We start from the raw sequence: 14,596 nt of genomic DNA, 5'->3' as shown, positions 1-14,596 counted from the left end.
AGCGTTTGCTGTACAGAATTCTGTACATGATTGTATCCCTATTTTTCAACCTCGTAGCCCCGGAAAGTCATAAATAGACCACAGCTTTAACTTATGTTCCTGATAAGGTTTGTAGTTAGCATAATGTTCATTCCCATACATTCTGCTTAGTTTAATGACACATGCGAATGCTCGTTGCGTCTGCGAGAATTCTCAATTTTATTTGAGTGTGCAAGTTGCTGAATTTTGTTTTAGCGAGTTGAATTTTGTTGGCTTGAAAGTCCTACAGCATAAAACCTCTCAAAACAGTTTCTCAATTTATCAGACTTCTAACAAATTCTTCCTGTGGTCCCCATTTTGCCAAACATTTGCATTTTTTAAGACCGGCTTGAAATACTTTGGCAAAAAGCAGGCCATTTTCTTTGTAACATAAATAATTGCACTCAACGTAAATTCCAAACATTCTTTCCCTACACGATTCTTCCACACAGACGCATTCCTCACACTGAATAGATCAAACAAAAGGCAAGGTACATTTTTTACTTTTTTTTTTTTAATCTGTTCTCATTTTCAATTTACAGATGTTCAATAAAAGGAATATCCACAGTTTAGCTGGAATCAAACTGCGGGTACATATTTAAACTACTTGCATAAATTATGCAATTTTTCAATTGTTCTTTTGTACATTTATGAGTACATCACATAAACCATTTTATTCACCCAAAAAACAGTAGCATGCAGACACAACAAGTGCATGACCCATACACTCTTTCTCGACCAATCATCCCTTTATACAAAACCATCCTCAAGGCAAGGGACATCATAAAAAAGACTGTCAAAGTTTGAAAACCAGCACCGCATAGTAGTAAAGGTGTGAAGAGTCTGATGCTGGTCACAAGAATGAGATATTTACAGTGAGGAACACACAATGCAACACAATGATTACTTCACTCATTTCACATGATCGCATGGAGCGGCCGATACCAAAACCCCTCAAAATCAGAATGGAACAGCGATGAGATGATTAAAAATAAATGATGATTTGGATATATAGCGTGAAGCTAAGAACTTACCGCTAACACAACCTAATAAGAAAATAAACTTAAGGCATGAACAGTCATTTCAAGCTTTCACACAGGCAAATTTAAAACAACATTTGATTTCGATTTCTGATATTCTAGTGCCCTTGAAAGATAAAAGGTTTCAAGGAAACACTACTCTTCTGTTAAGCATTTTGATCCAATCATCTCAAACTAATTCACTCTTATTCGAGCACAAGCAAAACCCTACAATCCACCAATATCTGTTTACTTTAATGCGACATGTTCCATCCAACACATTATCTTCCACATGGTATGCACAGTTCATCACATATTTATCTCTACTCTCCCATGTCCCTTGAAGACAACCAAGAATGATTGACAAAGAGAAGATCAGCACGCTTTTCTGCGCTACAGATTATGGGACGTCTTCCCCAAAACTGGCCTCTTTATCAGCTAGAATGGAGGGAAAAAAGGTTACAATCTCTCCCCATTCAACTTCTGTATCTATGTACCTTTTGGAGAATGAGAACAGACAGGACTTTGTTTCAATTGAAAATCCTGCTTCCAACACTGACCGTTAAAAATAGGAACACAACCTGTCAATCATGCCAGATGAGTGACGGCCAGCTGTTTTCTACATGTCATTGCGGGCATGTACTTTTCACGTTTCAGCGTTCACCCAAATAAATACAAAGAAAAACCTTTGTCTTAAAGAATTTTAAGTCTTTAACAAGGTAAAAAGGAAGAAAAAAATAAGACCTAGGCTTGTTGCCTAGCATCTTCTTCCAACACCTCTAACATATCTTACACAAAATCCATAGCATGGACAAGAAAAGTCACAAAACTGACTCAAGGCTGTGCAGACTCCCAAGGAGAAGCTGAGTTTGACAGTGTATGCAATATTTTGGCTGGAGCGACTCGGTCCCTTCATGTACCAGAGTCCACCCTGCCTCGGTCTGTCCGACAGACTTCACCTCTTATATTATCATTATTATTTTGTGTGTGCCATCACAGTGTAGCTACAGGGAATGACATAATTATACACTTTAAAATAGTCTTCTTGCCTGTCAACAGTGACCCCCTCCCACAAAATGAATCAACGAGCCAGCTCTCTCAAAGAAAACAGGAATACTGTGAAATATTTGTCAGATCACTTGCAACTTCTTCCAATCAATTTCCTAGGTAATGATAACAAGTAAGTATTCAAATAAGCAATTTCAAAACTTTGCATTAAAGTTATTTCTTTCCAAACTAAAATGATAAAGTTTTACAGGAGGTGCATGGAAAGGACCAGCTTCTAGTGGCTGACCCTGAAGATTCATTTTGTAGGAGAGGGTCACAATCAAAAGCACATTCCCCCCCACAATACCATTACCGTGTAAACACAAAAAGCATGGAAGAGTAGGAAATCCGCTCATGCTCTTTTCTCGCGGATGGCGGATAGAGGAGAGAGACGGCATCTTCCTTGTGAATGAACGTAGCAGCACGGACACACTCTCCCACTCACACTCCAGGCAACAATTGTTTGTCATCAGAGATGTATGCACGTTTAAATATTTGTACATTATTTACACTGTTGAAGGACTAGTGAGGTTCGTCGGTCAACTCGTTTTGTCTTCTTCTCCGCTGGACCGCAGCCAATCAAAGAAATCCTTGACATTCATCTTGACCACCCCCTTTCCAACCATGTCATCAGGGGGGCCATCACGGTTCTCCCACTCAAAGAAACTATCCTCAGAGATGATATCCTCGTCGTAAAATAGGTCAAATAAGGAGCGCACCACACCTGCAACATAAATGAAATACGATGTTCACTTGTGTCTCAGTTTTTAATATTTATCTCCTTTCACAACAAGTATTTGCACTACACGACATGCATGAGAGAACATGGTCTCAATTTTCCATTTCCATTAACTGCCCTTTTTTATGGTGTTGATTGAGACATAGGAAAAACATTTTTCTTCTTCTATTGCACACTTCTACTTGACAACACCGTTAGGTATTCTTTCTGTTCTTTTTTATGTACCAAGTGTCAATGCATGGGTGGGAGCCAAAAATGTTGCCAGGACTGAACATTTTGGAAGGGCATTTTAGGGAGGGTTTAGGTGGCCTCTCCTGACTTGTACATTTTAGAACAAACAAGCTTTTTGGAGATGCATAATATATACATCTTGTAAACTTTGAAGGTTTTTGTAACTGACCAGCTGAAAATTAATTTTAGCATTTCATGAGGGGGCTATTGGAGCCTCTGCTGGCTTAAAACTGATAACAGCAAACAAACAACAATAGGGGGGAGAATGCACAAAATCAAGAACCTCTATACTTGAAGATGTTTGGTTGTATCACTCTTGCTAGGGGTCTACAAAAACAAGTGGTAAACACATTTCAAGAAGGGTTTTTAGAAGCTCCTAAAAGATAAAACAAAATCTTCAAATTGGAGATGCACAAAAGTAAACAATCTTGTCAACTTGAAGGTTTTTGTAACTAACCAGCTGAAAGTGAATGTTTAGCAATTCAAGAGTTGCTATTTGAGCCTCTCCTGGCTTTAAAACTGAAAACAGCACACACTTTTTTTTTGGGGGGGGGGGGGGGGGGGGGGGGATGAATGCACAAAATCAAAAACCTCTATACTTGAAGGTGTTTGGTTGCATCACTCTTGCTAGGGGGTCTACAAAACCAAGTGGTAAACAAATTTCAAGAAGTGGCTTAAACAAAAACTTAAAATTGGAGATGCACATCTGTATCTGTCTGTTACGCTGCACTTGTAAAACATAATTAAAAAATCTTGTAAACTTGAAGGTATTTGATTTCATCACCTACTTTTGTCTTTGTTTAAAACAAATGTTTACTGCATGAAAGGAAAATCACAATGCAAACAAAGCAAACACAGAAAATAACAGTCACCTCCCTTGTACTACACATTTTTACTTGTAGCTTATGATTTTATCACTGCAGGTGGTATATTCTCAAATAATTGTTGAACCATAGCTTAAACCAAATGAGAAACAAGTTTCAAGTCAGTTTGTTTCAATTAAACACCTCCGAAAGGGCTAACTGCTCAGGTTATAAAAGAAGGTTTAGACAAAAACAGAAACCGCCAGTTATATCCCTTGCTAATGCTATACAGTCTTCTGATGCTGCTTTTCCATTCATCATTTCAGGAGTTATATTCTAAAATTATTGTTGAATCATAGCTTGAATTAAAAGAGTGTGTTTCCCTTGCAAACTTTCTAAAGGACTCAATGTATCAGAAGGTATACCACTGGTTCACAGATTAGGAATGCACATTTTTTCTACCACACCACTGAAGGTCTCTGAATCCCTGCAAGAGGGGTATATAAAGTTGTGGGTGAGCAGAGTTTTCAAATAGATAGCAACTAAGATGCCACATTCGCCAGGATGACATAGCTGCTCCCTACATGTCACTCAATTTGGTCAATTTGGTAATGGTGAAAGGTAGTTGACCTTCTGTTCACAGAACTGAGTGTAAACAACAGGGATTAACAAAAAAAAAGTATATAAAAAAAAATCCAAAATTCTTCCTGGAAATCCCACCCTTGTCAATGTGATACATGGATCATGATTTTTTTTTGCCACTGAATTTATGCCATGCACTGTAAATCTAAAAGGCAAATAAAACAGCATGGATTGATACTTCTAACTAAACAGGGTCAAGCCATAAACTGAAAACAAAGACCAGACTGATACTTTTCGCTTTATTTCTTTTCGTTTGTCACTAACACTTCCAGAAAACAAGGTTATGTTTCTATTTCCTTAAACATGTACAGACCAGGTGCCTGCACCATAAAAATGATAACTTGGCATTTAGTTTGTCTTCTCACTACACAGCACTTTTGAAACGTGTTTGGGAAGATGTGGCTTACCTTGCGGATGTTCAAGTTCACAGAGCAGATGCTGCACAGCGAACAGTGCCTGTGTACCCCTCTCCTTGTCGTCGTCCAGATATTTACGTAGCAACGGCACCTTCTGCTTTAGGCCCTCCGTGTCAAGCTTCTTCGTTCCTGAAAACACCATTTACCCCTGCTATCAACTAGAAGAGCAAAACATGGCTTCAGCCTTGGACATGTCCCACCTGTACTAGTGTTCTGCAGCTGTCTATCCTTTCCTTTCTCTTTGTGTTCTAGGACCATTGAGCTTTATACTATGTGTGCTACATTAGGTCACTTTGCTTTTATTCCATCATTTTTATGCTTTTGTTTGTGTGATTTAAAACAAATCTGTTTTGGCATAATGTAAAGCGCTTGGGGCTATTTACGGGCCTTTAACTATAGAAAAGCTATTTGTTATTATCAATAAGACTTGCTGTACTGTTAAATTACTGTGATAAACCAGCCCCTGTTCCCCCATCCAGATTTTTTTTCTGAATTACTCATTGTTAAAACTCCAATTTTCACATTCTCAAGCTGTACAGTTATACTCCTAAAAGCAAGGGCATGTTTTACAGTTATACTCCTGAAAGCAATGGCAGGTTTTACAGTTATACTCCTGAAAGCAATGGCAGGTTTTACAGTTATACTCCTGAAAGCAATGGCAGGTTTTACAGTTACTGTATACTCCTGAAAGCAAGGGCAGGTTTTACAGTTATACTCCTGAAAGCAATGGCAGGTTTTACAGTTATACTCCTGAAAGCAATGGCAGGTTTTACAGTTATACTCCTGAAAGCAATGGCAGGTTTTACAGTTATACTCCTGAAAGCAATGGCAGGTTTTACAGTTATACTCCTGAAAGCAATGGCAGGTTTTACAGTTATACTCCTGAAAGCAATGGCAGGTTTTACAGTTATACTCCTGAAAGCAATGGCAGGTTTACAGTTATACTCCTGAAAGCAATGGCAGGTTTTACAGTTATACTCCTAAAAGCAAGGGCATGTTTTAACTATGCATGGCTATTTTCACATGGCCTCCTTCCCTTTAGGGCATCAGGCTTCGGAATAGAATTACATACTGAAAATGGGACAAAGTCTTTTGTACATTTCTATTCATCATGTTTAACTGGCACAGATATGAGAACGAATGTGCCTGGAATAATGAACGAAACAAACACAAATAAAGTTACCAACCAAATTAGGACAGAAATAAAATCCGGATAAACTCACCTGTGTTTATGTAGCTGCGGCAGATGGCACTTGTTAGTTCGCGGATAAACTGATTAGTTTCTCTCTCTTCTCCGCTGAAGTTTTTCTGTAAAAGAAATACCAACTTTTACTTTTCCCGAACAAATAAATGACAAAGAATTCACATTTGTACTGCATAGCTTTATCATTTTACTTTTTTTTTGGGATTGATTTTACAAACTTCCCTCTTTCCCCCTAATATCTCCATCTACTGCTTCTTTGCTTTGGCAGAAAATTGATCTGTAAATACAGCACATCCTTCCTCCATCTTCACAACTTTTCTAATAGCACAAAATGAGGGGGCGCTGACACAATGAATACTAGTCATTAGAACTATACACTCGCGGAGATGCTGAAAAACGCTGGTGTATCAATAAGCGCAAGAAATCAGAATTTTTGTCCATACAATACAAACAAAGCCTGGAAAATTGAGGCATGAATCCAATTACAATAGATACATGAACAAACAAAGCATAAAAACATCTGACATACTTCAAACCGTCAGCCATTCTGTTCATAATACAAGTCACCACAAATGAAAAATGCTACTTACATCGATCCACTGGAACACCTCCTCGTTGGTGCAGTCAGGTCGCTGGAGCAGGTTGCAGACGCCAGTGTAGACAGTGTTACGCACTGGTGACTTCAACCACTGTAGCTCCTGGAAACACAAAGCACATGTCTTTTAGCATGAGGATATTGTCTTTCTTTCTTTATTTAGTGTTTAACGTCGTTTTCAACCACGAAGGTTATATCGCGACGAGGAAAGGGGGAGATGGGATAGAGCCACTTGTTAATTGTTTCTTGTTCACAAAAGCACTAATCCAGTGCAAAGGACTTAACATTTCTTACATACTGCTCGACTAATATCTTTACAAACATTGACAGTGGATTGGTAAGCATCAGCACCAACCGGACCCATAGAATGGCAACCGGAAGATCCTGTTGTCCTACTACCGGAAGTAGCGGACACATGCTCTTCACACCCCAACCCGTACCCCGGTAGGGCATAAGGCCGACGTGAGGAATGAACCTTTTGGCTGGTATGCACTTCTGCTAAAGCGGAAACCGTTGCCGCAGGTTTGCATACTTCGCCAAGAACACCTCCTGCCAACGCGTAAGCGCCGAGAGGACCAGGAGGTGCTGTTGTCTGAAAATCAGACAAATTTGTCGAAAGGAGTTCTGACGACGATTCCAACACCACTGTTGGTTCTGCAACTACGTCAGCAGACGTAACAGTTGCAGCTGGTTCTAAACGAACCCGCGCAAGAGACTTAAGAGTTTCCAACTCCTGACGGGAGGGGCAGTGAAGCAGACAAAGCTATCTGCTGTACCGTCGCTAGCATGTCATGAACCTCTGTCTTGAAAGAAGACAAAATAGCCAGTAAATCGGCTTTGCTCAAAGATTGCTCGGCTTGAGGAGCCTGAACCTTCTCTGAAAATGATTTGTCAGTTGAGGTAGGTTTGCCATCAATAGAAAGGAAAAAGGATTCTTGAGTCTCCGGGTTGAGAACGATAACTATGGACGAATTCTCGCTAAGAAAATTTTTCTGAGAGCTTTCTTTATTTGGTGTTTAACGTCGTGTTCAACCGTTCAAGGTTATATCGCGACGGTTTCTGAGAGCTACGAGTAGTTGTGGCCGTAGCTGCCTTAGCTTTAGTTTTGCCCGCTTTGCCTGAGTGAGATCCTGGAGAGCTAACCTGCTTGGCAGAACTCCGAGATTTATCTTTATCTTTCTGCTTGTCAGCCATTTTGAATCCAAAATGAACTAACAACAACAAGATGCAAAACGCTCAAATACGCTAAGAAAATTCTTGCAATAAAAAAAATAAAAACTCTCAACAATTCCTGAAGAAAGGAAGAAAGATGAAACAACGTTACCGAGATTCGATGGTCTTAACACAAGTAAAGACCAATGGCTAAAGAAAAGCCAGAGCACTTCAAAACAAGTCCAGCGCCGTGCGTTGAAGGAAAAGGAATAAGTGTCACCGGTATACATCCTGCGCATGCGCGGTACACCAGTAGGGGAGATAACCACTACGAACAATGCCTTATATGGCATGTGGTTTTTGTTTTTTAGAGTTATCTCCCCATGTTACCATGTAAGAGTGCTTCAATGTCTTAGTAACCAAACGAAGTTATTGCTATCTATGTGAGTTGGGTAAGAATATGTAATTTAATGCAAAATGCAATCTTTCAAAAAGAATTCCTTCTGATTGACACATTTATTCAATCCACAACGAAAGAACACTTGAAAAGCTAACCGTGTCATATGAAAGACAATGGCAAGGATCTAAGGTTCTATTACTACAGTTTGTTCCTTGCTATTGGAAAAGGAAAAAGCTACTTACAAAATTGGCAGCCTTCTCGTTTATTCCAAAGTCAGCAAATTTGAGTCCAGATGCTGCCCACTGGGTCTGAATAACATCCTTGGACTGCAAACACGAAACAAATAATGTTGAATGAACGCTACATCAATTCATTAAGAAATCAACTTGAACACAGTGCCAAGGCATAAACAATGCAAGATCAATTTGTTTCAAATCCAGATCCTCTTCTAATGATCACATAAATCTCTCTCTTTTTGTCTCTCTCTCTCTCTCTCTCTCTCTCTCTCTCTCTCTCTCTCTCTCTCTCACCACCACCGCTCAAAACTGTTGGGAAGCAATGAATTCACCTTGTATTCAGCAGCCCTGGCCAGGATTTTCTGCACCAGAACAGCGTCCTTCTTGTTCCCCTGGTCAACAAGGGGCCGCACGCAGGCCTGCATGAAGTTGAGCGGCAGCACTTGATTGTCCTGCAACATGGGGGCAAACACCTCCGCCAAGTTGTCATATATCTTTGGAATGTCCAGCTCCAAGTCCTCAGCGAATGACAGGAACTCCGCAGTGCTGAAAACACACCACAACACACATGTAGTATGTCAGAGATCAAGGATGCTTATAACCATCAAAGGTGAACATTTCTCCTGACTTTATCACAGTGATTAAACATTTCTCCTGACTTTTATTACAGTGATTAAACATTTCTGTTGACTTTATCACAGTGATTAAACATTTCTGTTGACTTTATCACAGTGATTAAAGGCACAGTAAGCCTCCCGTAAGCCATCACAGAGCTCCCCGAGCGTCTACATATAGTACAAGCATACTTCCATTTGAACGCTCACCGAACGGGAACATCCTGGCTGCTTTCTGTCGAGCGTGAGGATGTTCTCAATCGGTGAGTGTTTAAATGAAAGGGTGTTTGTACTGTGTGTAAAAGCCTGACCATATCTGTGATGGTTTACGGGAGGCTTACTGTGCCTTTAAACATTTCTTATGTTTATAAACGTGTGTGTCTCAATTTGTTTGACTAGATCACAGGTACTTTCCCCGTAAACCACCACAGATCTGTCAAAGATTTTACCTGGATTACCTGGATTAAGAGCATGCTTACCTAGGACACACTAAAAACTCTAGCTGCTTTTTGTGCAGACTGGGACATTTTTGCTGACTAAATTTTGCAGACTGACATAAGCGGCTTTTTTGTTTTTGTTTGTTTGCTTAATAGGCGCTGGTGGACACAGCATTATGAATACTACTTGATTCTAGTCACCACCCCGCGTTTGTTTGTTTGTTTGTTTGCTTAACGCCCAGCCGACCACGAAAGGCCGTATCAGGGCGGTGCTGCTTTGACACATAACGTGCGCCACACACAAGACAGAAGTCGCAGCACAGGCTTCATGTCTCACCCAGTCACATTATTCTGACACCGGACCAACCAGTCCTAGCACTAACCCCATAATGCCAGACGCCAGGCGGAGCAGCCACTAGATTGCCAATTTTAAAGTCTTAGGTATGACCCGGCCGGGGTTCGAACCCACGACCTCCCGATCACGGGGCGGACGCCTTACCACTAGGCCAACCGTGCTGGTGTGACATAAGCGTCACTTACAATTGTTTCAACAAAAATTCCGTCTCTGCACAGAATGCAGCCAGGCAGCAGAGTCTACCCTACCCCTTAAACTCTCTGCTTACCCATTCTATGGACAGCAAAACAAAACAAAACAACCAGAGATGCAAAATGAACAAATGGTACAAAATCTGCAAAACAAAGACCTCCAGATGTCATTTTGCCAAGAAACCTTAGTGAGTATTGTTTGGCACCCAATGGTGTAGAGTACAGAGACAGGTTGCTTGCAGACAGCACTCACCCTTTGATGAGGGCCTCGATTTTGAGGCTTTTCTCCTTGACCATCTCAAAGAGGAGCTGACCCAGCAGCTTCCTGGTGTTGCCGGGCTTCTCTACCAGCTTCTCCAGCATGGTGGTCACCATCTGGTTGTAGTCCAGGTGGGCGATCTCGCTCACGCTGTCCTTGGCATCCTGCAACACACAGCAAACAGTCAGGATCACATACTGTCTTACACACTCAAGATGGGTAGTCTGTACACTATCAGTCAGTCCCTCAGCACGATTTAACAACTACATTGGAGCTCACTAACGTATTAGTGCAAAGTATGTAGCAAAAGTAACATTTGCTCCCCACAGAAACTATACACAAATGACTGAGTGGCAGTCCAATCATTTCAAGGGTTCAGTCTGCCCAAACAATTCTATTTTCTCTGACATTGGTTTACCACTTGGGACACAGATTTTGCAACCTCTACACAAAATCTGTCCACACAGCAAACAAGTGTAGCGGGACCAATGAGCGAGCACTGACCTTGATACTGCCGTTACTGTGCAGCTCCTCAGCAATAGTTGTCAGTCTTCTGTCCAGCTCATCAGAGGTCATGGACTTCGCATCAGGACCTGACGGCTCCTTGGCAGCTGCCGGTCGAGGTATGTCTCTGGACCGGCTGTTGTCTCGACTAGCGTTACGTGACGAGGGATTAGACGTGCCACCGGAACCAAGAATATTCCTGCACAATGAACAGGAGCACATTTTAGTACATCTTTATCTCTTTCTTATGCAAGACAGGCAAAAGTAGATACACTATGACATATATACTGAAGTCCTGAGTACAAGAACACTCAACCTTATCCATAAATCAATGGGGGGGAAAAAAAGGAATTTCTGTTGCATGTCTGCAAGATCACGGCATGCATCATGTGCAGTTGTTAAAACCACAAACAGATCCAAATACACTCAAAATGAAGAATGCGCTTGTGGTTACCTTGTGCTAGTAAGAGCACGCTCTCTTTCAGTCTCCATAGAGGATCTGTTGGGAGGCTTGCGGAAGTCGCGATCCCTGTTGTCGCGTCTGTCTCCTCCCCTGTCTCCCCCCCGGTCTCCGCCCATGCGTCCACTGCCTCGGGCATCACCTCTAGCAGGACTGCCTCCGTAGCCACGACGACCGTCATTGTCATTCAGGTTGTTTAAGGCGTTGTACCTGTTACGAAAAGATACAATTCTGCAAACTTTCTCTTAGACATAGTCATCAGTGTCATCTCGAATAAAACTTTTATCTCATAATAAAAAGGATGAATGTTCAGAAAGACAACAAAATCTTCATTCAAAGTTAACCGACACTTTCTGAGAAAAAAACCTGGCTACAAAAATAGGTAACATACCCATTCGTGTGCAGTGGAACCCTGCCTCCTAAGACTCTGCTTTCTCAGATGTCCTGTTCATAACCTCTGTTAATTTACAAATATTTTAAGACTCCGTCCCTTTCAAGACTTGAATTTTATTTTAATTTTGTTGGGGGGTGGGTGGGGTGGGGTGGGGTGATTGTTTTGAGCCTTAACAAGAAGGGCAAAGCCCATACGACTCACATGCTTGACCTTGACCTTTACATGACCTTGACCTTCAGGGTCAAGGTCAAATAACTAAACCTAGCAATGACATCATACACTAAGAACTGCTTTACACATTTTTCCTACCAAAATACATGTGACCTTGACCCAAGGTCATCCAAGGTCATGCAACACAAAGCTGTTAATTCAAGACATAGGAAGTACAATGGTGCTTATTGGCTCTTTTTACCATGAGATATGGTCACTTTTAGTGGTTCACTACCTTATTTTGGTCACATTTCATAAGGGTCAAAGTGACCTTGACCTTGATCATATGTGACCAAATGTGTCTCATGATGAAAGCATAACATGTGCCCCACATAATTTTTAAGTTTGAAACAGTTATCTTCCATAGTTCAGGGTCAAGGTCACTTCAAAATATGTATACAATCCAACTTTGAAGAGCTCCTGTGACCTTGACCTTGAAGCAAGGTAAACCAAACTGGTATCAAAAGATGGGGCTTACTTTGCCCTATATATCATATATAGGTGAGGTATTCAATCTCAAAAACTTCAGAGAAAATGGGAAAAATGTGAAAAATAGCTGTTTTTTAGACAACATTTATGGCCCCTGCGACCTTGACCTTGAAGCAAGGTCAAGATGCTATGTATGTTTTTTGGGGCCTTGTCATCATACACCATCTTGCCAAATTTGGTACTGATAGACTGAATAGTGTCCAAGAAATATCCAACGTTAAAGTTTTCCGGACGGCCGGACGGACGGACGACTCGGGTGAGTACATAGACTCACTTTTGCTTCGCATGTGAGTCAAAAAGGAGGTTCCACTGAATACACACTTAACAGTGAACATAATAGCTGTTCAGGGTAAATAAGACTAACCAGCTAACTCACCTATTGCCCGACTTGTCCTGTTCCTGGGACCGGGAACCTCCACCCTGACTGCCGCGACCCCAGTTGGAGAATTTGTTACCGCCACCAAGAGTCAGAGACATCTCGTCCACGTTCGTCTGAAGAACAAAAACGTTACATCCTGTTACAACTACAAAAAGTCACGTTACAAACGCAGAACAGGTTACCAGCTAACATCGATCATTGTCATTTAAATAAAATAGAGCTCTCGCAGCAAAAAATGACGGAAAGACTGAAAGTAAACCAAGCAACATTAAATGCAGGCACTTCTTAAAGCTCTGACAAAGCATCAAATCATTCTGATTGCAAGTTTCCTGGCGCTGTCATTTCTATTTACCTCAGTAATTGGATATGCCTTTGGATTGGATCCTTCAACCAAACCGGTTTACCCCCAAAACTTGATAAGAGTAATGGTCAAGCAAAAAAATAGTACCTAATCTGATGACCAAAATAATAAGCCAGTGTTTACAAATGACAACAAGCGCCTGGAGCCAATTGATCGGACTCGCGCTGTAGAAAAGTTATTTATTATCATTATTATTAGCAACACAGCCCTAATTTGAAGCCCATTTGAAAATAGTAATCTGGACTCAAATGTAGTATATTTCCCACAAAAATCCTAAAAAGTGGCAATAGATTACTCCAAAACAGTACGGGTAAATGAAGACAGTTTCTTATTTTTTTCCTTTCTTTTTGTATGTGCTGAAAGCTAGGGGCTGGGACTAAGAAAGAGAAAGGGTTGGGGTCGTGGGAGATCAGACAAGACGACCTATGATAAAAAAATAATGCCAACTGTCAAGCACAAACCTTTGTGATTTTCATCTTAGAGACATCAATCTGCTGCCTGACAGGCTTGGCAGGGACTGTGTTCCAGCCATCGGAGTCACCCTGCATGGAACCACGACCTGCACAAACACACAGCATTGCAATCACATCATACAGCCTTTAACACTCAACACAACAGTGACTGCATCACATCAGTTTACTTATGTTACTGGCTTATGAGCCAAGCTATAACCCTTATGATTGAGTTTTTTAAAACTTTTGAATACTACTTTGAGGCCGTCTCCTAAAGAAATTAATTATTAAACATCAAAGCTTTGTGATCCTTATTTTTTTTAAATCTCGGGAGATGTACCATGAGATGTAAATCAGACATGCCATAACATCGGTCCAAGTTGAATGAACCTCTCCTGGTAGCTACAACACATGCACAACGTATTTACAGCACAGTATTTTCCTCCAGGAAAATAACTTTTTCTGGATGATGTTTTCTCTCGATAAGATCGTCGCTTTTCTCTGAACACTGGTGATCCTAGGCGAGTTTTGTAGCCCAACATCTCCCAACAAAAGACAAGTTGTGTACACCTGACTAAGGTGTACCTGGCATTGGAGAAACTAGCACAGCCCAAGGGTTTTGGTCCTCTCATTCCAGGTTCCACTGTAGATGAAACAAAGGTTCTGGCTAACTGCCATGTGGAACTGCTCTCACCTTTTCCCTTGGAACCACCACGCCCTCCGGGGTTGGGGTCAGACCTTGGCTGATTGTTGAGGAACTGGGCCGTCTGGGCCTCCTGTTTGGCCTTCTGATGAATCTCCTCGATGGTGGTCGGCTTGTTTCCGGCGTGGATTGACCTCTGCTCCCACCCATTCTAAAAACAATCAGAACTTTCTCTAATCATTTCTGATGTAACAACCCTTCTTCAGATGTAACCATACGCTTATCTCGTTATTACACAGAAAGTGCCTATGTGACAATACTTCTCCTGAGGTAACCTGGTTTGTAT

At 41.2% G+C, this 14,596-nt stretch overlaps 1 protein-coding gene across 3 annotated transcripts in view; it reads right to left on the bottom strand.

The window, feature by feature from the left end:
• Positions 1-510: 510 nt before the first annotated feature.
• LOC138978152 (eukaryotic translation initiation factor 4 gamma 1-like) overlaps positions 511-14,596 on the bottom strand; it is a 59,317-nt gene continuing 45,231 nt past the window's right edge. For all 3 annotated transcript variants that reach the window (XM_070350806.1, XM_070350807.1, XM_070350808.1), the window contains 12 exons: positions 14,302-14,461; positions 13,617-13,714; positions 12,792-12,907; positions 11,317-11,532; positions 10,863-11,061; positions 10,353-10,522; positions 8,835-9,048; positions 8,509-8,592; positions 6,710-6,817; positions 6,139-6,223; positions 4,907-5,044; positions 511-2,808 (listed from right to left, as the gene is read on the bottom strand). In XM_070350806.1, coding sequence (XP_070206907.1) covers positions 2,624-2,808; positions 4,907-5,044; positions 6,139-6,223; positions 6,710-6,817; positions 8,509-8,592; positions 8,835-9,048; positions 10,353-10,522; positions 10,863-11,061; positions 11,317-11,532; positions 12,792-12,907; positions 13,617-13,714; positions 14,302-14,461 — 1,773 coding nt within the window. In that variant the 3' untranslated portion in view covers positions 511-2,623. The remainder of the gene's footprint in view (positions 2,809-4,906; positions 5,045-6,138; positions 6,224-6,709; positions 6,818-8,508; positions 8,593-8,834; positions 9,049-10,352; positions 10,523-10,862; positions 11,062-11,316; positions 11,533-12,791; positions 12,908-13,616; positions 13,715-14,301; positions 14,462-14,596) is intronic.

Source organism: Littorina saxatilis, linkage group LG10, assembly GCF_037325665.1.
Source record: "Littorina saxatilis isolate snail1 linkage group LG10, US_GU_Lsax_2.0, whole genome shotgun sequence".
NCBI classification, from domain to species: domain Eukaryota; kingdom Metazoa; phylum Mollusca; class Gastropoda; order Littorinimorpha; family Littorinidae; genus Littorina; species Littorina saxatilis.
The sequence above is the reverse complement of the archived record's forward strand: the minus strand, read 5'-3'. Positions and strand labels throughout refer to the sequence as shown.